This window comes from Sturnus vulgaris, chromosome 23 (genome assembly GCF_052056855.1).
Source record: "Sturnus vulgaris isolate bStuVul1 chromosome 23, bStuVul1.hap1, whole genome shotgun sequence".
Classification (NCBI taxonomy): Eukaryota; Metazoa; Chordata; class Aves; order Passeriformes; family Sturnidae; genus Sturnus; species Sturnus vulgaris.
Genome location: NC_142265.1, coordinates 2,785,831 through 2,813,528, shown reverse-complemented (window position 1 = coordinate 2,813,528; position 27,698 = coordinate 2,785,831). Strand labels below are relative to the sequence as shown.

The 27,698-nt window shown below is 48.4% G+C and overlaps 1 protein-coding gene across 3 annotated transcripts in view; it reads left to right on the top strand.

Moving 5' to 3' along the window:
- The window catches only part of FLI1 (Fli-1 proto-oncogene, ETS transcription factor), a 91,374-nt gene that overhangs the window by 25,985 nt on the left and 37,691 nt on the right, over nt 1-27,698 (top strand). For all 3 annotated transcript variants that reach the window (XM_088177778.1, XM_088177780.1, XM_088177779.1), the window contains one exon: nt 24,143-24,351. In XM_088177778.1, the coding sequence (XP_088033904.1) occupies nt 24,143-24,351 (209 nt within the window). The remainder of the gene's footprint in view (nt 1-24,142; nt 24,352-27,698) is intronic.

Below are 27,698 nucleotides of genomic sequence, written 5' to 3'. Positions count from 1 at the left end.
TCCCCCCACATCTCCATCAGTGCCTCATGTCCTCCCCAGGCTCCTCTCACCCTGCCGGGGTGTTTGGGGTGCCTGTAACTGCAGCAGTGTCTGATGCAGGTGGGCACTGCAGGGTTTGTGCACACAGGGCTCAGTGGAAGGCAGTGCCCTGAGTAAACAAAGGGCTCTGGAGTGTCACCAGCTCAGGGATTAAAGGAGGGAGGCTGTGCTCTCACCCTGTGCAAACAGCAGGGTAAAGTGGTGCAGTTAAGCAAACAGCTCGAAAATGGCTCAGTTTCAGGCAATGCTAATTTCAAATATCACAGAGTCACTGCATGGGTGGGTTGGGAGGGACCTAAAAAATCACCTTGTTCCACCTCTACCATGGGCAGGGACACCTTCCACGAGACTAGGCTGGACACTTCCAGGGATGGGGCAGCCACAGCTTCCCTGGGCAATCTGTGCCAAAATAGGAATTTATGATCCAGGACACTTGATATTCATTCCTGGCTCTTTGTGCAGCCTCGAGAAGGCACTGAGCTCTCAGACAGGCCTGCTCATTTATCCCCCTGTTTATCCCCTGCCTGCCCACTCCTTGAGCTGCTTGGAGTAGAAGCCATCCCCCAGGGTGTACTTGCTCAGCACAAGCACAGGGGCAACTTGAATGTCGCTCATCCTGAGTTGGGAGATGGGAATTTCCCCAGGAATTGTGTCCAAGACCTGCCCTTGGATATTCACTTTCTGTTATGACTCAGTTAAAGGGTTATGGAGATAAGGATACTTCTAGAAGAGAAGCATGTTCAGAAACCTGCCATTATCTGTGACAAAGTTTTCTAAGCATATGAGATCCTAATCAGACATCTATTATTTAGTGAGAAGATAACAAGGAGAGATCTCTCAGCTGGTATCCGCTCTGCTCAGCAGATAACAATCAGCTCACATGGCCCTCTTTAAAAACTCACAACTTTGGGTAGAATCAAACCCTACAAGTGGAGTCTCCTTGGCTTTATTCCTTCTCCTTACCATGAAACCCAGAGCAAATCATCAGAGGTTTCTGTGCCTTGATTTTCTTAATTGTAAAATAATAATGGGAAATGCTCTTCTGAAGTAAAGCTGAGAAGTGACAAATCTCCACAAAGAGTTTTGTAAGCCCTGGATAAAGAACGTGCAGGTGCCTGAAATGTCAGCAGAAAATCTCTCTGAAATCCAGTTCAAAGCAGCTGGATGCAGCTTTTGAAAGTAGGAAAGAACTATTTATAGGACATAAAGTGTTCTGGTACTTGTGAAACACAGAGAGAAACAGTCTGTGCTCTGCAGCCCTGAGCCTAAACCTAAAGCCTAAAAATGCATTATAGGAGCCTTGTGGGACCCGTTGTACTGGGTTTGTGTGGTCCCAGCCCGAGCAGGGGAGGGGGAGCAGATCCCACAGTGTGTCCCGAGTTCCTGGGATGGAGCTGGCCTTGCCTGCTCAGCCCTGCCCATCCCCGGGGGCACCTCTGCCCCTTCCAGTCCCAACAGTGAGAGATGCAAAGGCTGCATTGGCCATGGGCTGCTTTTCCGGGGCACAGACGTGTGTGAGGTGTCAGGGAGGCACAGAACATTTCTGTGAGCACAGAAAATCCGTGCTCTGCTGATGTGGTGACCAGAACTGGGAGCAGCAGAGGAGCACAACTCCCTTTGCTGCACCCTTGGCTCTCTCAGCGCTGTCATTGTTTGATTTTGGGCTGCTGGGACAGGTGCAAATCTGCTTCCAGATCACAGCCGGGTACATGGCAGGCAAATTTTGCTGAGAGGCTGCAATAACAAGAAACAGCTCTTGTCTCTCAATGCTCCATAGAACCAGGGGCTCTTCTGCAGCACCTGACAGGGCCTTTCCCCTCTGCTGCACCTTTGTGTCTGCTTGGACAGTCATTTAGCGAGTGCCATTTGTGGCAAGCAGATTCTTAAAAGACAAAGGGGTGAAAAAAAACGCAGCTGAAATGAGTTTTGGTTTTTGAGTAAGATCAGAGCCTTGGTTGGGTGCGGGGGCAGTGCAAGAGTGGAGTGCAGGTGTGAGAGGCTTCATCACCCAGAGAGAAAGGATGCACAGGCTAAACAAAAGGGCAAATGAAAAGGTGCTGAAGTTGTATAAAAAGATGCACAAGTTATACAAAAAGATACACAAGCTAAACAGAAAGGTGTAGATCCTAAATAAAAGATGCACAAGGTAAATTAAAAGATGTTCAAGCTGTATAAAAAAATGCCCAGGGTAAATAAAAAGGTGAGCCAGGCAGGCAACCTGAAGCCTAAAGGACCTGGTGCCCTGATAAGGTCATTCACCTGCTCTTCTGGGCATGAATTGGTGTGTTTTAGAAAAGTGCCCGTTATCTCACTAGGTCGAGGACATTTGTTAGTGCAGGAGCTGGGAAAGGTGCCATAAAGCCCAGGTTTCCTTCCTCTGGTTGTACCTCAGTGGAGAGAGGCAGAGTGGGATGAATTTCTGGGATATTAGGAAATTCAGGAATATTCTTTGCACATAAACAGCAGGCGCTTCAATTGTTACTTTAGTGAAGGAAAGGAAGACAGCCTGGAAATTGTGATTTTTATGGACAATAATATTGCAGGTTCAATGAAGCTTCTGCACCCCCCAAAAGCGCAGAGGGAAGCCCTGGGATGAGGCTGGAATGCATTCCCTGTTTGCCAGAAGGAATGTGACAAGCTGGGGGGAGCCATCAGGCAGCCACTGCTCCCGTGTCACCGAGCTGGTGACACCCCAAAGGCCCGGGGTGATGGCAGTGCACGAGCCAGAGGAGATGGGATCTGGACACCACATGGCCAGGGAGGCTCTGGGAAATCAGGGAGCACAGAAGAGAACCAGGAAAGGGACAGTGTGGGGTCAATCAGCTGCTGCAGAAAGATGGAAAGAGGGATGCTGGGTGACATGGCAGTGCTGCTGCCAGCTCGTGTGGGATTTGGTTTTCATCTGGAAAGCCTGAATTATACTCTAATTGCATAAGAATATCACCATTTATTTAATAGAACTGAATTTCTTAAGATTGCAGGGAAGTGCTTGAAATTATATCCTAAAAAGTTTGAAAAACCAGCTATAAATACAATTCCATGCTCGATTAAGATTATGTTTAATTGAAGCGTGGGACTGGAAAGCAAAGCCCCTCGTGGCTTGTCGTGTGTATCCTACTAAGGATCATCAGCACCTGACGTGAATAAGTGTAAAAACCAACAGCAGGATGGCTTTGAAAATCTAATTTTAGTCTGTGAGTGATGAACTGTCAAGGGAGGGTCAGGTAGAACCTGAGGAGTCAGGAATGGACAAGGATGACTTTCAAAAGGAGATCTGAGTGGGACCCAGACATGTCTGGGGTGCCTCGAGCCCCACTGATGTGCAGGATGGAGGAAGAAGCCCTGGGGCAGAGCTCGGGGCCAGCCCTGTGTCCTGCTTTAGGGCAAATTTGGGAGGAAATTTGTGCAGTTGCACTTTTGTGCAGTTTGTGCAGTTGCAGCAGGGAATTTCTCGGTGACTCAGGACACTGATGTGTGAGGGGTTGTTTTTCTCTCGTGCCATCTCGGGGGGCATTTACAAACCTGCAGAAACCAAGTTTTGGGCCAACCCCGGTGGCTCCCAGTCCTCACCCGCCTGCTCTGAGAGGGATGCGAGCTGTCTGACAGGTACGAACTCATTAAAAAAAAAAAAAAAAAAAAAAAAAAAAAAAAAAAAAAAAAAAATTCTTCAAAATGAAAGCCCCAGCCAAAGCCTTTTTGGGACGAGAGGTCAGACGCGTTCTGCTCCCCCGGCAGCCCTGTGGGTCTCTATTCTTCCCCCTCTCCCGCAGACGATAGAAGGAGCGGGGCTCGGGCCGCGTTTATTAATTCGGGATGACAATGGGACACCTGGAGCAGCACCTGTCAGAACAGGATGCAAATGAGCGCGGGGAGCTGCCCTAATGAAGCGCTAATAGCAGCGATAATGCCTCGCACGGCATTCACGGGCATTGGCTCCATCGCAACAATGAACGCGCCCATCCCGAGCCGCAGCTCCCATTCACAGGCACTTCCTGGCGCTTTGCTCTCGCTGTTTGTTTTTTAAACACACAAACCCGGGGCTTATTATATTTGCAAACAATGGCCTCGTGGAGATGCTCTGATTTACTGCAGAGATAGAGGGGGATGATGTTTGAAAGCCGAAATTAAAGCAGGATTTCCTTGTGTTTTCTCAAAGGAAAGGTTAACATTTGCTAATAACTGTCACAGGCTGCAAACGGTCTCAGTGTCATATGATGGATTTTTCTGATTGCTTTTAATCAAGGTTTTCAGATATGGGGTGTAAACAGAGAAATGAGCTGAGCGCTCATGAGTTGAACAAACCTCAGGAGATGTGACTCAGATAAAGAAAAACTGTTCTGACAATGAAGTAATAGCAGGGTCTTTGCTGCTCGAGTTCCACTCTTTATCATTACTATTTTAGCGTTCCCCATTCCATATCTGTGGCCGAGATAAACGGCTCGGCAGGGATGGACACGTTGTGTGGGAGGGTGGAGGGCTCTTTACCCCACAGAGATATTAAATTGCTGCACTATCTACTTCACCTCCCATATCTGGGGTTTTTTTGCCTCTTCAGGGAAATTTAGATGATGGGAATGAATTAGAAAATGTCTCTTCACAGAGAGATGGCAAAGGCAAGGCTGGGGATATGGAGATGATCTGTCCATGAAAATTATTACTTCTTCTGGATGCCTCCCCGCGAAAAAGGGATAAATGGGGAGGTGTTTCAATACTCCATTTAAAAATTAAGGACACAGAAATGATTCCCCAAAGAGAATTGCAGGAAAGGAGGAGTCTGTGCTGGAGAGCTGAGCTCTAATAAAAGGCATTTTGTGCCATCAGTTTCTTTGTTAATAGGATCCCAAATGTGAGAAGAATTTAATGCAGTTGCAGCAGGGCCTGCATTTCTCAGTGACTCAGGACACTGATGTGTGAGAGGTTATTTTTCTCTCGTGCTATCTCAGGGGGCATTTACAAACCTGCAGAAACCAAGTTTGGGCCAACCCCGGTGGCTCCCAGAGCTCCTGTTGGCACTGGGAAAGGGGGGTCTGGGGACGCCTGGGGCTCAGCAAAGCTGGAGAAGGCAAAGGAAAGCCCAGGGGCTGAGGGAGTCTGGCAGGAGCACATGGGGTGAAGTGCATGCAAACCTCCAGCTGACACAAGCTGTGTCCTCTCCCACGAAAAGCTTCATCATAATCTGTGCAGAACATCACTTGAGGATAAACACAATCCTGCTATAAATACCCCCGGCCATTTCCTGTTGTTCTTTCTGCAGCTTGCACAGGGTTTGTGTCTGGCTGAGGGTGTGACTGAATCCACACAGTCACACACATGTCCCCTGCTCTGTGCTCCACTGAAATGCCTTTTTCTGCCTAAAATCAGCCACTCTGGGCTTTGTGCCACTGAGCTGAACATCCATCCTCAATGAACCAGGAATATTCTTTATGGAAGGAATTCAGGGCAGCAAAATGGTAAATTCTCCTGCTATTGAGATTAGTTGACTTAAATGTCTATATACACTTAATTACAGTCAAATTAATTACACTTCATTACTTAATTACACTTTAATATACAGTTCCCACCCCTGGAAGTCTCCCAAGCCAGTTGGATGGAGCTTGGAGTAACCTGGGGTAGTGGAAGGTGTCACTGCCCATGCGGTGGAACAGGATGATTTTTAAGGTCTCCCAACTCAAACTAATCAGGGATCCTATGTCACTTTTATCACGTTCATCCACATTTCCTTCCAGGCTATTTCAGTTTATATCCATTCTTAATTTTGACTGTCAAAGGAAATCGAGCACATTAAAACCTGAACTGAGAGAAGCAGAAATGCAAACTCCTCCTGGCTTGTTTTATGCCTGATATTTACTGATTTGTGTGTTTTAAGTGGATTTGTTATTTCAGTGAAAATGGAAGCAAAAGTCACACTCCCATGTGCTTGTTAATCACAGAAATACATCAAGGAGAAAGGAAACAGAGGGGAGGGCCCTGGATCCTCATGTATGAATTAAGTCTTTAGAGAACCAGACTGAAAGTTCCTGCAACTACAGAATTTTTACCTCAGCAATTTCATTCAAACCAGTGATATTTTTTTTTTTAAAGTAGCGTTGACAATGTCCTTTTTTCTAAATAGAATGAACTGAAAGCCTGTGTTATAAATATTTGGCTTAGGCTTTCTACCCAAATAGAGCTAAAAACTTAGGGTCATACATTAAAGATAACTTGGGGACATCCAAAGAAGATACTGTGCTGTTTGAGTCTTTAGAAGTTCCTTCCCAAAGCGAAAAACAAACCCAGATTTACATTGCCCAGACTTACTAAGCTTGGATCTGTTGTTGTGGTCGGTTTTAATCAAAGAGTCAATTCCATCTCTGTGAAACTACAGAAATTATGAATTGTTTCTCATATAAAAGTTTACATGAGAAAATGGGAAGAGAATTTTTCAGGAAATCATGGACAGACTGAAACTTCCCCAGTGGGGAAGGAACCAACTGATCCCTTTGCTCGTGTCCACAGACACAGACAGAAATGCTCAGAAGCAGAATATTCTTCTAAAAGATCTTTGCAAACCAATTTCCCTGTGCCTGCAAAGCAGTGGGGCAGAGTGGGTGTGTGCAGTGGAGCTCTGTGGTGTGAGAGGCAAGGAAGGAAATGGGAATTGCAGGCAAGGCTGGGCAGAAAAGGCCTAATGAATGAACCAGAGACAGAATGTTCTGTCCCTGCTCTGGCTGATTGAGACTTCACCTCCATGCTGTTTTATACGAGCTGAGTGAAGGCAGAGAATAGGATTGGAGAAGATTTAAATGAAGGTTAAGATGTGTTTGCTTGCCTGATTCAGATTTTCTCCTTCAAAGATGCCCCTGAAGAAAATCCCCTGTTTCCACATCCCGCTGTGGCTCAGCACCTGAGGCAGTGCCCTGAGAACCCAAACTCTGGTGCTCTCAGCCCGATTTTGCTGAAGTTTGTGCTGTGTGACCCCCAGTGAGTGATGTCTTTGGGCCTCCTGTGACTGTGTGTTTCAGAAAAGTTGTTCAGAGATGAGAAAAGCAGTGTGAAATCTGCCCCTAAGGGTGACCTTTAGAGTGTGAGAGAGACGCAGGCAATATTTTGACATGTTTAACTACCCCCACCAACATTTTTCCTTGATGACACTGAAAAAATTGTTTCCCTGGTTGACCCTGAGGTCCCCTGGCCTTCCCAAACATGTTCTGTCTGGGGTGACATGGAGAAGGAGGAGGGGACAGTAGAACATCTGTAATTACATCAGTGTAAGATATGTAAAATGATCTGGCCATGATCTCCACAGCCTCTGCCCTCCCCAACCTACATTTATCTGTGTAATTAAAATGTGACCAATAGAGGCTTTTGCCCCACCAGCTTCTCCTGGGAGCTGACTCCTATTTCCAACCTCTTCCTCCCACATCCCTGGGAGTGTCCCAGGCCAGGTTGGACAGGGCTTGGAGCAACCTGGGATAGTGGAAGGTGACCCTGCCCATGGCAGGGGTGGGACTGGATGGGTTTTAAGGACCTTCCCTCCCAAACCCCTCTCTGACTCTGTGATTCTAATTTTGAAGTGCTTTACCCATTTTCCCTCTTCCCCCTCTTTTGTAGTAGCTCCTCAGGTGTTTTGTCAGCAAGTCCCCAAACAGGCCCCACGTTCTTTCAAAGCTGTGTTCTATGTGAGAGGCTGATTTTTTTTTAACTGACAACCCTATAGACATTATCTGAAGCAATGGTTGGGATCTCTTTGTTGTCCCCATGGAAGAGAAATTCCACCATCATCATCACCTCAGAGCCCCAGGGGGAGGCAGGGCAGCTCCCAGGGAGGCACTGCAGAATTGTTGAAATCTCACTCCTAGAGGATGCTGATGAGGAAGGTGACTGCCAGACCTGCCATGAGGCACTGCTGCTCTTCCCTCGGATGTTCCTGAGTGACCTTCCCAACCAGGGACAGCCTGTGCCTTCAAAGGGCCCCACTGAGCTCCCTGAGTGCTGGGAGGAAAATCAGACCCCCAGAAAACTCAACTCAGGTTTGCAAGAGCTGCTCAGGCCAGTCTGTGTCAGGTATCTCAGGAAGATCCACTTTTCTTTTGGCCTCTCTGGGACCTCCATTGTCCTGCCAGGATAAGAATCTGATGTAGTTTGAGGCACCATGATATCAAAATGTCAAATGTTATTGATATTGAGGTACCTGTGCAGTCAAATGGCATCAACCAGAGCCAAACACAAAATAATTTTCTTGAATTTTTTCTAAGCATCCAGTTGCTCCTTTAGGTGTTTGTACAGAGTATTAAAAATACAATTAAAAGTCTACAGACTACAACTGCTTAGATATTGGAAGTTTTCCAGGACAGATCCTGTGTGAGTTGGAATCATTCTTGCATTCACACAAAGCACACAAATACAAATACAAATACAAATACAAATACAAATACAAATACACAAATATAAAAGAGTTGCAGAGAAGGTTGGATCACACATCACCCCAAAGGCAAAGCTCCCTGTTCTGGCACAGGGAGCCTCAATCTGGCCCTGTCCCCAAAGGCTGTGTCGGAGCTCACTGTGTTTGCAGCAGGGACATGTACAGGAGAATCCTCTGAGATACAGTCTGACCTTATCCTATGTGGTGTATTTTACTCAGAAAGATGCAAATGGATCCAAGCCCTCCTGTTCCCTGGAAAAGCTGAGTTCTGATAGGCTGCCCTACTTGGTGCCTTCTCAGGTTTTTCAGGTTTTCTTTTGAAACTCCACTTTAGTTGGAAACCAATTGCAATATTTTAAGGAAACTAAAAAGGTTAAAACTGCAGTGAAAAACTCAGAATATCCAAAAGATACTTTGGTTAATTTAAGGTGGAATTCTCTGGATAATTGTTTTGACCTTCAGTCCAACATTAGTATTGCAATTTTTCCCCCTACCTCCAGAATTTTCTCAGGATACGACAAGGCTCTCCCACCACATCCTAGGCTTTTCCATCTCTTACCCCATGGTCTTGACACCCTTTTTACCCCTCATTTTACACACAAAACTTTGGCTAGAGCTGAACAAACAGCTTTGCAGCTGAGATGGTAAATGAGCCCCCATCTCCCAAACTCACTGTAGCACTGAAACCACAGGACCATCTTGTAGGCGCTTTCCTGGCCATTTCCTGCTTGCTTGAAAGCTGAGGAAATGAGGTATGTTGAGGTGTGAACTCTGTTTGTTTGTATGGGGACAGCACTAGGAGACAGAGATACAGCCCATGACCAAGGTGCCAGGCTCAGAAAAGAGAAAAAAACCCAAGAGCCCATTGCCAAGGCATTTCCAAATTAATATCAAACAATGGACCTGGATAAACCTGCAGGGACTGCCTGACCCTCTCAGCCAGGACTAAACACGGCCTTGGCTTAGGACTGTGCCAACGTGAGCCTCAGTTGGTTTTCTTTGGTTTTAAACTCTCTGTTTCACTTAAATCAGGAATGGGTCTTTGAGGGGTGGTTGGTTGTTAGTTTGGTTTTGTTCGGTTCAGTTCAGTTCGGTTTGGTTTGGTTCAGTTCAGTTCAGTTCAGTTTGGTTTGGTTCAGTTCAATTCAGTTTGATTTGTCTCAGTTCAGTTCGGTTCGGTTTGGTTTGGTTTGGTTTGATTTGGTTTGGTTCAGTTCGGTTCAGTTCAGTTTGGTTTGTCTCAGCACAGTTTGGTTCGGTTCGCTTCAGTTTGGTTTGTCTCAGTTCGGTTCAGTTCAGTTCGGATCAGTTCAGTTCAGTTCAGCTCAGTTCAGTTCAGTTTGGTTTGTCTCAGCACAGTTTGGTTCGGTTCGCTTCAGTTTGGTTTGTCTCAGTTCGGTTCAGTTCAGTTCAGTTCAGCTCAGTTCAGTTCAGTTTGGTTTGTCTCAGTTCAGCTCAGTTCGGTTTGTCTCAGTTCAGTTTGGTTTGTCTCAGTTCAGTTTGGTTTGTCTCAGTTCAGTCCAGTTTGGTTTGTCTCAGTTCAGTTCAGTTTGGTTTGTCTCAGTTCAGTTCGGTTCGGTTCAGTTTGGTTTGTCTCAGTTCAGTTCAGTTTGGTTTGTCTCAGTTCAGTTCGGTTCGGTTCAGTTCAGTTCAGTTCAGTTTGGTTTGTCTCAGTTCAGTTCGGTTCAGTTCAGTTCAGTTTGCCCCGCAGTGCTCCCATTCCCCTGCCAGGATAAGAGCAGGACCCTCCCAGGCTGTGCCGCAGTGTCCCAGGCTGGGACAGTGTGAAATGCCAGCCAGGGACTGGCACAGCTCAGGCCACCGAGGTGTCCCCCGGCTTTCCTGGGCTGGGACTGCCCCTTCTCCTCCATGCCTGGAAAACCCCAAGTTGACACCAATTTTTAAATCCTCTCAGGAGTTTTCAGAGCCAGCAGGGTCTCCCCGAGCCCTGCAGGCAGAGCTGGGGCTCTGCAGGGTGGCTGCTGCTCACTGCAGGCAGGACTGCGAGGCAGGCTGGGTTATTAGCAGGGAAAGCTGATTGATTTATGAGAGCAGAAGTCTCTTGCTCGCTCCAGCACAGGTTATTCTCCAAATGCAAACTTTCTTTCACTTCTCACACACAAAGTGACCGAGTGCTGTGTTATGAATGGGCCCCTTTGTTACCCCAGCCCGACACGACAGACTGTTTAGTTCATGTCTGTGCTTTAGCAAAGGAGGACAGGGTCTGCAAGACAGATGTGCCCTTTAATTGCAGGGAAATATTAGAAGATCGTTAAGCCATTTCTGACAGGGCTTTCCTCTGGCTCAGGGAGTGGGGAGTTGTTTCGGGAAGGCCAAGGAGCAGCCCTGTCTTGCCAGCCCCACAAACAGGACCTTGTCCTGCTCCCTCACCCCAACACTAAACAAAACCAGAGGAGTTCAGTCAGAAGCCCCACTTTGCTGCCAAAGCTGCAGAGCTATATCTCAGAGAGAACTCTCCTTACATTGCATCTGATAAAAGGCTTTTCAACACAGCTCAGGGGACTTGCCCTGCAGGAGATAAGAGCAGAGCTATCGGCTCTGCTGAGAACATGGAGATGTGCCGAGGGTTCTGCTTCTTATTTGTGTTACTGAGCACGGTCTGAGTGTAAGAAACTCTCCAGCAAAAGGAAAACGTGCTGCAGTCAGCTCAGAAAACATCCCAAAGTGCAGGGGAGAAAAGCAGATCCTCTGTTCTGTAGGAGAGAGAGCTTTGGGGGCAGCCTGGGGTCCAGTCTTGGTTTAGTTACACTGGCACAATGACCTGGAGCAGTGTTTGGGTGCTTTGTGTTAGTTCCCATGATGCAAAATCACTGGAATAGCCTCATCTGTGTCTGCAGGGCACCCCTGAGATGATGGCTTTGTCTTTTGGGATCATTGCTGTGACAGAACTTGACAGCTCCCTACTTCAGTCATCAACTCAGAGCTAATGATTTTCATTTAAAATACAGCAAAATAAACCAGAACAAACCCATCACACTGCTGAGGGATAACATGAATCCCACAAAGGTCTGAGCAAATGTCCTGGGGATGGCAGGAACCTGCAGAATCAGCCCCAAACAGGCTCTTGGGTACACGTTCTTAGCCTCACGTCCAGTCCAGGAGAAGGGTGCAGAGCTGGGTGACGTGGCCAAAGCCACAGCACTGAGTGGGCTCCGGGCTGGGATTTGCCTCCTGGCAGCCCTGGCTCCCAGCCCCTCCCAAACTCACCAGGAGCCTCTGCTGCAGCTCTTGCCTCCCCTCCCTGCAGCAGAGCATCCAAAATCCCTGCCAGGGGCTCATTCATGGACCCTGCTGCACCTGACATCGGATCTCCCAGGTGTGGAAAACTATCCCTGGGCACAGACTTGGACCATTCTATGATTCTGGGACTTCTGGAGGTGGCAAGGGACCTCATTTATCTGAGCCAGGTTCAAAGCCCTTCTCAGTACCACGCTGATAAAGCCAACAGCCTTTCTGTTAATGATCACTGATAAGAGATTTTGGTGAGGGTTTTTTGCTCAGTCTCAGAGGAAAGTCAGTTTTGCTTTGTCTATCAATCCTACCCCTGGGAATAACACTTGGATGTTCTGTGGCCTCCTTCTCCAAGGACAGGGGATGACTTTACAAAATCTGAGCTCTTTGAGAGGTAGCATCACACAGACAAGGGAACTGAGCCATGGGGACATTAATACAGCTGTGAAAGAGCCCTTTTTTATTTTTTACTCTCACATCTGCTCTTGGGTGAGCCAGGAGCCAGCATTCACTGCTTGGTTCTTGTAGATTCTTGCTGATTCAAGCCTGGTTCTTGTATGTGTAACACCAGAGAAAGCCTTGGATGTTTTTATTTAGTGGGAATGTTTGTCCTCAGCAAGAGTTTCACTACATTTATGCAGGGAGCTTTCCCTGCTGCAGCTCCCTGGAACTGTTGGTGGGGTGGTCTTTGCTCGGTCATTGATATCAGGAGGAAGAACAGCACCTTGTCAGCTCCTTTTCGTACGGCAATGTTAACTTTGGGTTCCAGCCCAGGTGCCAGGATAGGATTCAGCCTTTTTGTCCAAGAGGTAGGAGTGATGGCAATCCCTGAGTCCTTCCAGGACCTCCTCTTGCCCCAAAGTTAAAACATCAGTGTTCCTTTGTAAAGAAATCAAAAGCCCCTGGGAACTTCTACTGGTGTAAACTGTGTTTTCCTGTTCAAATATCTCGATCAAGATTGACAAAGAAAATATCTCAGTGCAATCCAGCTGAGCTGTTTTCCTTGGAATGCCACGGGCAGGCTTGTTCACAAAATCTCTGCTTTTGCTATAGGCGTAGGCAGAAACAATCCTGTCACTGGAGCCACAGGGGCTGGGCTCGGTGCACAAGGAAAACACAGATCCCTGCCATCCCAGCAGGGTGGCAGCCCTGAGCTCCACTGCCAGGCTCAGCACAGCAGCTGGGGTGTGGGTCAGCAGCCAGCAAAGGTTGGAGTGATGCACAGGGGCACCTGAGTGTGCCCAGGGCCAGGGAAATGCGAACCTGGGCTAATCTCGATATTTAAACCTGATCTTTGAGAGGGATTTAAGGCACTGTGGCTCCCAGCACCCGTAAGTGGGAGTGTGATTTGTGTGACTTCAGGCTCTTTGGGAATCCCCCTCAGGACCTGTCCATCCCAGTCAGAGCCATTTGTCTGGCAAAGAGGCAGAGATCAGACTCCCAGTGCTGGATCAGGAGTAGGCATGTGCTCCTTGGGGAACAAAAAGGTTCCTGGGAGTCCTGGACCACCTCCCCCCTCCTCTTATCTCTGGGCTCTGTGTAATGCAGGTTCTGACCCAGCCCAAGCAACCTGCTCTGGCCTTAAACCCTGAGTTTGTGCTCTGGAGCTCAGATTTAACCCAAACCCAGCTCTGGCCTCAAACCCCGAGTTTGTGCTGTGGGTGTCTTGGTCAGCCAGACCCTGAGCTCAGATTTAACCCAGACCCTGAGCTCAGATTTAACCCAAAATCTTGTGTCTCAGGGCACAAATGGACTCAAGCCTTCACTCTGGAAAACCCAAGGCACATCTGGTTTAGGATTCAGCTGCAGGACTGTGTTTGACCCCCCCCCCATTGAGTTTCCAGAGCTTCACTGTGCACTCTAGATGTCAGTGATGGATTATTCCTTCCATTTCCTTCCAGCTGAGCCTTCCCATGGCTGAGCATTCCCCAAGAGGTGTTGAGGTGTTCCAGGCTCTAGACAGGGAGCAGGGCAGGCTGTGCTCACTCCTGGAGATGCTGCTGGGATCCTTTCGTGCTGTTGTTTTTCCCCAGTCTGGGATAAGTCATCTTGGGCTGGAGGAGCTTGTTTTGTTCTCTGCGGATGGAAACAAAACAGCCCCGATGGCCCTTCCTGATGGGCTTCCTGCGATTGTGCAGGGAATGGTGTCAGGGAACAAAACAGGATACCCGGCGGGCTTGTGAATGTAACGGGACAATGGTATCAAAGTGGAATAAAAATAATGAATGGGCACTGCTGGAGCCTTGAGTCACAACCTGAAATATTTGTGTCTCCCGAAGCTACCACCTCCCACCCCCTGAATTCCTGGGAGAACGCTCTTTTTACAGTGTCCAGTGCTTTGGCTGTAGGAACCCAAAGAGAAAAGACAAGTTTTTGTGGTTTGCACCTATTCCTTCGTGCTTTTAAGACTGTGCTTTGTGTCCTTTTCCAAGGCAGCCTGAGCACAGCTGCTACAAGGTTTCTTAAAGCTAATCAGTCTAATAGAGAATTAACACTTTATTATTTATCCTTTTAACTTAATAATTAAATTCTTATGATTCTTAGTGTGACACTAATTAAAAATTACTTTAAACTTATGAAGAAAAAGGAAAAAAAAGATGAACACTTAAAGAGACAACACTTAAAAATTTTAATATTGTCTTATATTTATATTTTATTATAATACAAAAACTTCAAATTTAAAACTCATTACTATGTTAAAGCACACACTTCTATTTCATTACACACCTGTAATTTTAATTTCATCACTCAGATTTAGAAGCTATTTCTAAAGCCTTAAGCCAAAAGCAGTGTTCTGCATGGGATCATTGCCAGACAGCACAGAAAGCTCAAAAACCCCAGGTTTCTAAGATCCAACACCTGAGAGTAGGCCCAGAGATGGGATAAACCTCTCATGGCAAACCCCCAGCATTTTTGGGTTTCTCCATTTGTTATTTTCCTTTCTAGGGCAAATCATTTATAGAGAAAAGCTTCAATTTATCTCTGCACTCTGGAAACAAAACCAGCAGGATTGTCAGAGTCTCAGTTTCTGACACAAGTAAAAATACCCCCAGAATCTGTGCTTTGAGGGACAAGGTGAAACCACTGCAATGGCAGATGCAGCTGGGAGTGAGCTCAGCTTTGCTGACACACAGTGCTGGGTCAGTCTGCAATGCCCTGATGGAATATTTGCCAATATTTGCCACTGGGAAGAGCCTCTGGCAGCACATCAAGGCGAGGGGAAGGGCACTGGGTGCTCCAGGACAGAGCTGAGGTCAGCACAGCATTTCTGCATTTGTGCTCCAGGATTCTTGGGGTTTGTCAGCAAGCCAGACTCTGAAACCATCTTGCAGTTTCCCTCCCTGTTTCTTCAGCAGAGAAGACCATAAAAATGCTACAATAATATTTACTGAAGGGTGCATGTTCGCAGTTAGGCACATGTGTCTTTGTTTACAAACACATCTGCTCAGAGCAAGGCAATTATTTTAAAAGCGTGAGGGGAAAAAGAAATGAAATGAGAAGGAAAGTGAGCTGGAGTTGGGTGGATTTGGGTGCTCAGCTCTGGGAAGCAAAACAGTGTCAGCCCCAGTGAGAAGGGGATCCAGCCTTGGAGGAAAAAAGCACAGAGGAGTGGAGATACAAGCACAGGAAAGTGACTGAGAGGAGTGTTAATACCTGGCAAAGGCTGATTGATTTTCCGGGATCAGAAAATCAATCCCAGAAAATTGGGAAAGGATCTTGTGAGATCATAGAGTCCTCAGCCTGAGCAGGGTCAGGCTGGTTAAACCATAGAGGTAAATCCTTCTGTGTTCTGTGTGACTTCAGGCTCCTGGGAAAATCTCCAGCTCAGGACTGTCCATCCCAGCCAGAGCCATTTTCTGGCTTTTATCAGATACCAGATTCCCAGTGACTCAGTGAAATCACCTGCCAAGATAAGAATCCTGGCCCAAGGCATGCCAAAGGTAAAGCTCCCAGCACTCAGGACAGGTGTCACACTCTGCCCTCAGCCTGAATTGTCTCATGTGTTGGCAGGACTGGGCAGGGAGCAGAAGGCAGGGAATTCTCTGGGAATGGCAGCCAGAAGCTGTGCTTTGTCCCAGAGGACACACACCTCATGCCAGTCAGTCCCAGCAGGGTGGGGAGCCCTGGGGAAGGCAGGAGACTTTGGGGAATTGCTGTGCCCAGCCCAGGGACTGCCAGGGCTGCTCCCTGCTCCAGGCACTGCTGCTCTTGTTCCAAAGGATTTCAGGATGGATATGACGGGGATGGGATGGTCCCTCCAGCCTCAGCTTTCACCACATTTACTTTCAGATGTCAAAGGGCCACAGAGATAACCCAGACAGGTTCTTTTAAAATTCTACCTCCATTCCTGAGCCTGTGCTGAGACCTCACAGAGGCTTTTCCTGGGATTTCCCACAGTTCCAGGTCTGGTTTAAGCCTCCTTATCATAATGCTTAATGCAGCAACTTGCTGGGAAGGAGAAACTGTCACCTGGTTATTCCCAGTTGGCTGGAAACAAACCAAAATAGGCCCTGAAACCATTAATGTGAAGTCTAGACTGAGGGAAAAAAAATAATTTGTTCAGATCCTATAAAAGTGTGCCTGAAGCAAAGTGCTTTTCTGAGAAGTGGAGTACAGAAGAATTATTTATATTTTTATCCTTTTTGAGTCTGCTTTTGGGGATCTTGTGATGAAAATAACAGAACATTGATTTTAGCAGCCTTCTTTTACCCACTTGATACAAAATTTCATGGGAATAATGAATATAAAAATAACCCCCAAAAGATAAAGATATATATTTTTTTTCCTTCTGAGGAGTTTTGCCAAATCATTCTGCCCCAATTTTGAGCTGTCTAATTTCAGTGTGGTTTTGGTGTTTTTCAGCGTTTCTGCTGTTTCTGCTGCTTTTACTCCTGCTTTGTTTCCCCCTAACACGAGTTACCACATTGTGGTTTCCCGTTTATTTGAATTGTGAAGGAATTATGGTGTATTCCAAGGCTGCCAAGCTACCCTCGGATGGAGTAGCCTGGGTGGAAAGGGAAGGAAAGGGGAGGAAAGGGGAGGAAAGGGAAGGAAAGGGAAGGAAAGGGAAGGAAAGGGAAGGAAAGGGAAGGAAAGGGAAGGAAAGGCAGCCTGGGCTGAGTGGGTGGCTCTCTGTCAGGTCGCTGTCCTGCTCTGTGGCTCTGTGCACGTGTCCAGGGCAGACTGGGGCAAAAACCTGCAGTGTGGGATGCCCTAAAATAACTAAATGAAACCCCTCCTTTATACGCACCGAAATCCTCAGATCTGCAGAGACTTGGACACAGTGTTAAAGGTTTGCTGCTTTCTTAGCCCTGAGTGCTGCTGCAGCAGGGAAAGGGCTTGGAGCATCCTGGGGTAGGGGAAGGTATCCCTGCCCTTGGCTGGAGGTGGAATGGGACGAGATTTAAGGTCTCTTCCAACCCAAACCATCCCATGATTCTGTGACAGCAGCCTGCATCTCATCCCATCCCTCCTGGGCAGGGATTCCAGCAGCTGGGGTGTCCCAGCCCCAGCATCAGCAGCTCAGTGGGGAAATGCTGTGAGCAGCACAATGTGGGCAGTGCTGCAGGGGGGTACAAGGGACAAGAACAGTGCTCCTTGAAGTGACAGCTCTCATCCTGCTGGGCCCACCAGGGGGATGCTGGATCTCCAGCTGCAGCCAGGAAAAGATTCTCAGCAGGACTTCAGTGGATTGTGAAGGACACAGGATTGGGTTGTGGCTGTTGGCAGTCCAGTGTTCATGATTACAGTTTTCTAGGGGGAGTTCTGGGGAGTCCCTGCCCCAGTCACATCCTGTAAGGAAGGTGGAATAGCAGGAGCAAAGCTCAGGAAAAGTGGTCTGGAGAAGCTGCAGAGGGAATTCTTGGTTTGATTAGGAGCAAGGGAAGAGTGGATATGTGAGACTGTGTCCAAAGGGTTCCTGTCTGTGTCCCAGAGCAGCACTGCCCGGGGCTCAGTGCCACACAGTGTGCACAGTACAGGGCAGGGAGAGGGGAATGCTCCCTAAAGGTGGTGCCAAACATCGAGGGTAGGGATGAGAACACTCTGTCTTCCAATCCAGTGCCTGATCCATCCTAATGTGCTGCCCCAAGATCAGCACAGACCCTGCTCCTTTTTGAATTTCTTATTTGACTCATTTTCTTGTAAGTCTGATGTTATCTCTGTGCTCGAATGAGATGCTGGCAGCAGAAATGCTGACTTGTAATACTGCAGTGCCAAAGTCATCTCTGCTCCAGGGCTGCTCCTCAGTGCAAACCCTGGGCCCTGTGTGAGGCTGCAGGACCTCGGATTTTGGTGTTTTACATTGTTAGGTCTGGGCTCTTCAGGTCTGCGTTGGCAACATTCTCTTTGCAAAAATATTTCAGGAGTGATTTTCTCATAGGAGCAGGAGTGCTGAAATTTTGGGGAGGGGGAAAAAGGAAGGCAAACAACCACCCCTCTAGAGGTGGAATCATCTCTCCATGGCAGAATAACGGTTCAGGTACTCAGCACTGCCTTCTCTTCTAAGTCAGCCTTTGTGGAGGAGGATCAAGCTTTGATCTTTAGCAATGCCTTTTAAATGTGGTTATGGCCAGAAAAGTGAATGTAGAGAGCTAAAAGGTGATGTTCAGGGAAATCTCGTTGCACACACGTGGAATAACCTCAGTTACTGGGGACACCTGGGGTGGCAGCACTGACTGCTCACCTCACCAGCCCTTGTTCCCTTTCTCCTTTCTCAAATGTCCTGTTCAATTCATTAGCTGAGTGAAACCTTTGCTAAGGTGTGTGTGTCATCTCTCATTGTGAGGAGATCAGGAAAACACCAGGTTGAGGCACTGGTGGTTCGTCAGCCCTCCCAGAATCTCAGACTGGCTGTTCCTGCCCTCAGGGCAAAACCAAACTCTGCCTCCCACTATGTCCCACTCACACCTGGGACCTGGGTCAGGATGGCTCATCCAAATAAAGGCAAACCTGATAATTCACTCTCTTACGACTGGAAACTGCTGTATAAATAAAAGCCACACCACAGATCCCTGCCTGAGGGCTGCAGGAGTGTGTGCTCCTCATTTGTGGCACTCACTGGAGAGCCTGGGGCTGAGCTGCCCAGGAGCTGGACGTGCTGCGAGCTGCCACGGCCACATTTATGCCAGGAATGTGATTAAAACCTGGAAAAACTGAGGCCAGCCTATTCCCAGAGGCACTATAAGGTAACATATATGCCAGAGCAGCACACACAGCCCCTGTCTCAGCCAGGCTGGCCAGCCCAAGGCCACAGGCTGAGCAGCAGCGTGGGGGGACCTGGCGGGCTGTGCCCTGTCTGGCCAGGCTGTGTTGGCACCTGGGACACCTCAGAGTGTTTTCCCAGTGTCCAAACACTGAGTAGCTCTCGATTCCAGGGGAGACAGGCTCGGTGTTTCATGGAGCTGCTGCTCTCCAAACCCCTCCTGAGCAGGCTGGCCCTTGGAAGGTGGGTCTGGCCAGCTCTGCCCGGGGAGCTGAGCCCCACACTGAGCCCAGACAAGGCTGTACACATTCCCTGCAGCCTGCAGCCGAGCCCTGGCCCCTTCCAGGACAGCTAGCCTGAGTCCCAGGCAGTGCTGATATTACAAATTACTCACCACAATCGGGTAGTCCATCAAAAAGGCAATTTATTAATTCATTGATACTAATTAGTTTATTAATTCATTGATAAGGGACGGGCAAGCAGCGCTGGGAAGTCCATGTTCCACCAACACGTCCATCCCACCCCTGGTCACTGCCCCTTTTATAGGCAGTTCCTTGGTGGGCTGTGTCATGCCTACTGTGCTGGGGCACAAGTCTAAGCAAACCTGAACATGTTGGCCAGCACTCAGGCAGCAGTGGCTACAAGCCCCCACCAGGTCTGGACAAGGCTCAGGTTACACTCCTAGCAAGCAGGTAACAGCAGTAACAAGTCTCTTCATATTCACACAAGCCCGCATTTTCCTTGTACATAAAAAGTGGATACAATTCATAATTATAGTGGCAAAAAATACATAACAGCAAAAAGCCAGCAATTCACAGCAAAGTGATTTTAACAAATATGAAATCGTTATATTTTCCTGTGTCTCATGTCCACACTTTAAGTTCAGTATTCTTGTTTATACTGATCCCGCGGTGTGTTTCCATGATGACACAAACCACTGTGTAACATCTCACACTGGCGTTATCCTGGCGGTCCCCAGCCAGCAAGGGCTGCCTGCTGCTTGTCCCTGTTTTTCCTGTGAGCTGTGGAGGTGGGCACAGGGCTGGGCTGGTGGCAGCAGGGCTGGCTCACTGCCACCCCACTCGCCTTGCATGTAACCAGCGCTGCTCGTGCTGTGCTCCTGGAGCTGAGCAGGTGACACCAGCCCTATATCTCCTCATCTGCTGGGGTGGCTCAGCTCAGGGCTGAGCCCTTGTGCTGCCACCCACTCAGGTTTAGCTCAAACCACTCCTGGCCCAGGAGCTGCGAGGAGCAGCTGGAGCATTTGGATTCCTTCTCCTGTATTCAGGACTGAAACTGCTCATGCAGCACAAGTCAGAGCTCAGTCCCAGCACCCCAGTGAGGTTATTGCTGTCCCAGTTAACACCAGTTGCATGCAGGCAGGGCTGAGCAGCCACTGTCTTTCAAGGAAGATCCTTATCTGGGGAGGTTCTCTGGTTCTGTGTCACAGAGCAGTGTGTACTTGCTTGTGTATGTAAGGTTGTACTTGGTGCAGCCCCAGCCATTGATCTTGGTCCAGGGTTATCCTGTGCAGTGTTGTTCACTTTGGGGGGTTTTGGGACAGCCAGAGAGATCCCTGCTTTCCCATTTTTTTACCCCCAGAACCTTTATTCAGAAGAAAAATGTCTTTCCAATTTCTTTACCCCAGAACCTTTATTCAAAAGAAAAATGGCTTAGGCAGAAAAAGCAGCCTGGAATTAAGAGTGCCTGATAAGCTTGAATTCAGAAGAACCCCCCAACCCCTGCCTAAGCCCTGCTGAACTGACAGTAAAAATCTTGTGAGCAACCTCTCACACTGATTTTGTGGCATAACTGGCATTATAGTTCTTTTCCCAGATATTGTTTCCCTAAAAAAATCCCAATTCTGTGCATGTTTTTAGAGTGGTTATCTCCAAGCCCAAACAGGCAGAATCTTTATCTGATGGATTTGCAGTGGTACTCACATTTCCTTTGTCTCTGCCCAGCTGAGACTGGGTCTGGAGGGCCCTAAGCCAGTCCAGCAGCCCAGTGTGGGGTTCACCCACCACCTCAGGTGGGGAACCTGACACTTTTTGTACTGAGAGGAAGTAGGAGCCTGTAGAAAATATGTCATTTGGGAACTGTTAAATCTCCAAAACTTGAAGGTTTTAAGCTTTCTGTGCTGTCAGGCACTGACCCCCTGGAGAACACTGCTTTTGACCTGAGGCCTTAAAAAAGGATTCTAAATTTGAGTGATGGAGTTGAAATCACAAGTGTGTAATGAAATAAAAGTATGTGCTTTCACATAGTAATAGGTTTTAAATTTGAAGTTTTTATAGTATAGTAATAAGTATAAGACAATATAAAAGATTTTAAGTGGTGTCTTTTCTGGTGTTCATGTTCCTTCTTCTTCCTTCTTTCTTATGAGTTTCAAGTAATAGTTTCTAGTTAGTCAATATCACACTAAGGTCATGAAAATTTAGTTATCAAGTTAAAAGTATAAATAATATAAGTGTTAATTCTCTATTAAACTATTTAACTTTAAGAAACCTTGTAGCAGCTAAATCTTACTCCATTTTCCTCGCTTCTAGCAAGTAGCTGGAAGTGCTGTTAAACCCTCTGTACTTTTTAATAAAATTTAATAAACAGCCAAGCCCAAACACAAGAAAAACCATTTCCTTCATATATTTTTAATCCTAGCTCTAAGTGAAAGCAAAAAAAATCTAAAACCACTAATTAAGTAGTGCAAAACTCCCATCAGTGTTAGAGGGAACCCCTGCCTGAGGGGAATCCTCAGTGAATCAGAGGAGCAGCAAATCCTGATCTCTGATGGAAAGGCTTGTTCCCTTTTAAGCCTGAATCATCTCTTGTTCTTGTACCTTCCTGCACAGGCAAAGTTTGCAGCCTGGAGATAATGCCAGCCCTTCGAGGGCCTTCTGACACAATTCACAGCCATCCTTCCCAGGGACACCTTCCACTCCCTCCCTTACTCTAAAGCTGAAAAAAGGGAGGGGGATTTTTGGAAGGCTGTGAATCCACCAAGGAAAAGCTGCAGGAAAGATTGAACTCCTTTCACCAGCCATCCCTGGGCAGTGTGGGGTAAAACCTTGCTCTGCTCTTTAGTGGCTGTGACCAGTGTGAGAGGCTGACCACAAACTGCAGCAGATGCTGGAACTTCAGCAGATGTTTGAGGGTTCCTCTGAATTCAAGCTTAGGTTCACTCCAATTCTAGGCCACTTGGGCTTGTTTGGGTTTGTTACATGATCTGAGATCGGAGATAGAAAAGTGCTGATTTTGGTAGGCCTTGGTCTCTCTAAATGGGTTAACTTCAGGCTGAGGGGGATTTTCGTGTTTACCCAGCAGACTCTGAATTATTGACGGATTTTGTGACGATATCACAAGCCTGGTGGTATCTGATTTGTGCTTAGATTCTCGTGTCATTCCAGAAGCTGCACTTCTCTAAGGTTTCAGAATTTCTGTTTCCCTCCCTGGTTATGGAAGAATTTACAAAACAAACCTCTGAAACAACTACTGGGGGAGGGGGAGCAGGGTGGGGGGGATGGAGAGAGAGCAATAATCTATTATTTTAGGAGCTCCCTGTTCAGAGCAGGGGAGGTTAGCACACACCATCTTTCAGCTGTGTGCTCAGTGACCACACACCACTGCTGGGTGGCTTTTGAGCACTGAGTGCCCAGAGTAGGTGACTCTGTAGCTTTGTTTTGGAGCCTGCTCCATCAGCTCACATTAAAGTGGGGGCTGCTCTCAGTGCGGGAGGTTCCTCCTTCGGTTTCTGCCCTGCCACTCACAAAGGCAGCTGTGTTGTGTGTGGTTAACTGAGCTCCCTCCAGAGCAGGCAGCCCTTGCCAGATGCACTTTGAGTCAGGCAGGGCTGTGCCAAAGCTATCAGGAGCCCAGCACTCCTCGCTTGGAAAACCCAAGCACATCCACACAAGGAAACTGATAGTCAGAACTTTTGGTCAATATTTGGAGTTTCAGCAAGAGGGGAGAAAAAAATTAAAAAAAAAAAAAATTAAAAAAAAAAAAAAAAGGATAACAATTTCCTGTTTTTAAGCATTTCTAGAAATGCAGAGTTTGGTAACACACCAGGCCTTGACTTCCCACAAAATAAACAAAAAGTGTAAAGTAATGCATTTTTTTCCCCACCACGAACACCCATAACTGTGACCTGCTCTGGCTGCTTCTCCTTCAGCAGCAACCTCAAAACACAAACAGGGCACAAACCCTCCGAAAGGAGACGTAGAGACCTTCAGATGGCACTGCAGAGGTGCTCCCACTACACACCAGGTGGGCTGGGAGCAGCAGGTGGGCAGGGACTCACTGGGACTGGGGCTGGACCTGCTCACAGCGAGCATTTGGGGTGACACAGCCCCATGAGGTGACGCAGCCCTGTAGGGTGACACAGCCTCGTGAGTTGACACAGCCCATGAGGTGACACAGCTCTGTAGGTTGACACAGCCCTGTAGGGTGACACAACCCTGTAGGGTGACACAGCCCTGTGAGGAGCCACAGCCCCACAGAGTGACACAGCCCTGTAGGGTGACACAGCCCTGTAGGGTGACACAGCCCCATGAGGTGACACAGCCTGTGAAGTGACACAGCCCTGTGGGGTGACACAGCCCTGTGGGGTGACACAGCCCCATAGAGTGACACAGCCCTGTGAGGTGACACAGCCCTGTGGGGTGACGCAGCCCTGTAGGGTGACACAGCCTCGTGAGGTGCCACAGCTCTGTAGGGTGACACAGCCTCATGGGGTGACACAGCCCTGTGAGGTGACACAGCCTCGTGAGGTGACACAGCCCTGTAGGGTGATGCAGCCCCGTGAGGTGACACAGCCTGTGGGGTGACACAGCCCTGTAGGGTGACAGAGCCCCGTGAGGTGACACAGCCCTGTAGGGTGACACAGCCCTGCAGGGTGACACAGCCCGTGAGGTGACACAGCCCTGCAGGGTGACACAGCCCGTGAGGTGACACAGCCCTGTGAGGTGACACAGCCCATGAGGTGACAGCCCCAGCAGCTCCTGCACTGCTTGCAGAGCTCCAGTGAAGCTGAAAGCTGCTCCCCCCCAAAGCCAGCAGCCAGCCAAGCAGAGCAGAGCAGAGCAAGGCCTGGTTTGCATAGGGGCTCCTGGACCGGGGCCCTGCTTCCCCTGGCAGGTGGCGGTGGGGCAGCTGTGGGGCCCTGCAGGTGCTCCCCAGCTCGCAGGGAGAAGCAGAGGGCAGTTCCTGCTTCAGGCACGGCTCTGAGGGCTGGTTGTGTCTCTCCCCAGGAGGCTCTGTCGGTGGTGAGCGACGACCAGTCCCTGTTTGACCCCACGTACGGCGCGGCCGCGCAGCTCCCCAAGGACATGACGGCCTCCGGCAGCCCCGACTTCGGGCAGCCCCACAAGATCAACCCCCTGCCCCCCCAGCAGGAGTGGATCAACCAGCCCGTGAGGGTCAGTGTCAAACGGGAGTATGACCACATGAACGGATCCAGGTAAGGAAAGAGCCTCTCCACGCTCACAGAGCCTCGATCGTGGAATCGCAGAATTTCCGGGTGGGGAGGGACCCGCAGGGATCATTGGACCAAACTCCTGAATCCAAACCCCCAGTCCAAAGGTGTGGTTACTGTGCTGAAAAGAGAGAGAAAGGACAGCAACACACACGGAGCTCTTTGGGGAAAAAAGGCCAATTTATTGTACAGACAGCCCGGATTTAAAGTGTGTTAGTGCAGCCAGGACAGGACAGGAGCTCATGGGACAATTGGGAAAAACATCCTTGGGACAGCACCTCAGGATGTGTCCCACGGGAAAGACACCAGGGGTTAATGTTGGTGATGAATTCCACTCTGTTTGTCACCATGTTCTCACCCTGGGAGACTCCTCCCTAACTGAAGCTGCAGTCAGCTTGTCAGCCTGGGAATGGAGCTGAGAGTCAGGAGAAATCCAGGCCTGAAAAGAATTTCCAAGCTGGAATTCCCTAGCTCTCTAAATGTGTGTGTCCACACAAAGGCAAAGCACACACTGTCCATTCCTGTTCATGTCCTGCACACCAACAAACCTCTCTGTGCAAGACCATGTCCCACTCTCCTGCAATTCCTTCTTTTGTGACTCATTTTTAGCAGTCTGAGCATCCTTCTCATGCAGTTCTGCAGGATGTGTCCCTCCCAGTCTCCATGAACACCCCAGAGACTGGGCATGAGGCTGCCAGGGCAGAGCTCATGCTGTAAATGCTGCTGGAGATCCCACATTTCACTCCATGGATGTGCTGTGGTTCCAGGTGCTCACACAGGGGAACGTGCAGCAATAATCAGATTTTCTGCCAGCAAGGCACTGAAAGCTGCACTGCTGGCCTGCAAGGGCTTCACTGAAGGACATTTTTTATTTTTGCTCTACCAGGGCATGAGCAAACCTCTGGAAATGGAAAGCTTTTTGATGAAGAAGGAAAAATAAGGAGACTTTATGGGAGTCTGTGAGGTGGAACAAAATCAAAGTCCTGTGCCCACCCCTTGTGAGTGGACAGAGGTGACTCAGGGAATTCAGGAGTAATTGGAGCAGAGGTGTGAACCCCCAGAGGGTGGCTGGGGTGGTGTAACCTGCCCAGCTCACAGCCAAAGGACAGCCCTGTCATTTGTACTTAGAGGTGAATCTTTTCCCTGATCAATGGGAAATTGAATGGCTTGAAAACATTTTGTTATAGCAGCTCAAGTAGCCCCTTTTAGAAACATTATTACAGCCTGGAAACAAATTTCACCTTCTTGAACATAATTTTTAAGTGTAAAAATGTCAATTTTATTTCAGTTTTAAATATAGATATATTATAGATACACTTTTGTTTTTTAGCAAAAGCTTTTAGAGTTCACATTAATTTTAAATGTGATTTGAATTTCAAAGTCACTAACATCTCTAGCATTTCTAGTGTTTCACAGTGAAACTCTCAAGGGTTCTTCTACTTTAGGGTGAGTTTAGCAGCACATTTTCCTGGTTTCTGAGAACACAGCAGAGCACAGAGTTGGAAACAGAAAGCAGCCTTGCACTTTCAGGCCTCTACAGAGAGGTGATGCTGTTAAAGACATCAAACAGCAGTGTGCTGTTTTTTCCTCGTGAGTGTACAGTAGATGCTGATTTTACTCTCAGATAAAGGCCTCTGTGGCAGTTGCTCTCTCCTGGGGATCATTTGCAGGCTGAACTCAATCTCACCCTGATTGTACCTCAGTAGCATTTCTTGACTTCATGAAAACCATGTGGGTATTTGCTGTGTTCCCAATCTCAGAATTAGGGTGAAACATGGGAAAATGAGTTATTTCCTGAAAAAGCACAACACTGAGAAAAGGATGGATCTTGAAAGTACCTGGGGTTTTGATAATTATGGGGGCTACCTTTGGCTACCAAGGATGGTTTTCTTAGGGAAAGGAGGAAGGAACCTTTGCCAGGCTGCCCAAATCAAGGATGAGGCTTGGAGCAACCTGGGGTAGTGGAGGTGTCCCTGCCCATGGCAGGGGATGGGATGGGATGAGCTTTAAGGTCCCTCCCAACCCAAACCATCCTGGGATTCTGTGATTGCAGTGCCAGACCCACAAATACAGAGGGGTTCCTCCCTTTCCACTCCTCTGTCCCAGGGAAACCTGGCAGGGAAAAGGAGCCCTCACATCCTCTGAGCTGCTATAAACCACACGTGTCTGTGCTCTGCAGGTCCTGTAAACACAGGCTTTGCATCATTCTGAGTGTGTCCATGCTTGCACACTCAAATTGTCTGAGCATTCCATGTGCTCTGGAATGAAAGGTCCTGGGCTGTCCTTCTGTGGTGACTCCTGTGTGGATATTTCCTCCTCTGCTCAGAAAAAAGGGAAATAGCTCTGCCTGGACAAACTGATTCATGAACAGATGTAGGAGCCCTGGGAGCCATGGAAAAGGCCTTTGGAGTGGGCTGGTTCTGGGCAAACAGGAAATCCTTCTTTACAGACTTGCTCAAGGCTCTGAGGTTCTTGGACACAAAACGTGTGCTCAGTGTCCCTAAAGAGAGGTAACCCCTGCCAGGAGAGAAGAAAAGGCTGCTGTGAATGTCAGGGCCATGCACTGCCAAAGCTCCCACCCTACCTCTGGATGCCTCCTCAGCATGGGAGCTCCAGGGCAGCCAGGACAGGAGAACATTCCCCTGACTCCCCCATCCTCTCCTCCCTTCCCTGCACATCCATCCCAGTCCCTGGGGATGGACTGGGCCACTCCAGCCACTCACTGCCTGCCCAGCAGCTGCCTGGCCAACCCCACACACGTGTGGGCACCCAATCCCAGCCCCAATCCCAACCCCAATACCAATTCCAATGACAGTGCCAATCTCAAACTCAATCCCAATGCCAATCCCAGCGTTAATTCCAGCACCAATCCCAACCCCAATGCCAATCCCAGTTCCAATCCCAGTGCCAATCCCAATGCCAATCCCAGCCCTAATGCTAATCCCAGTGCCAGTTCCAATCCCAGTGCCAATCTTAGTGGCAATGCCAATGCTAATGCCAATCCCAACCCCGATCCCAACCCCAGTTCCAATGCCAAAACCAAATCCAATCCCAACCTCAAACCCAATGCCAATGCCTATCCCAGTGTCAATCCCAATGCCAATCCCAGTGCCAATGCCATTGCCAATCCCAATGCCAACCCCGATGGCAATCCCAGTGCCAGTGCTAATGCCAGTGCCAAAGTCAATGCCAATGCCAACACCAATGCCAATGCCAATGCCAATGCCAATGCCAATGCCAATCCCAATCCCAATCCCAATCCCAATCCCAATCCCAATCCCACTTACATCGACCTGCAGTCTGAACACCCCCCAGTGCCCCCCTGGCTCTGT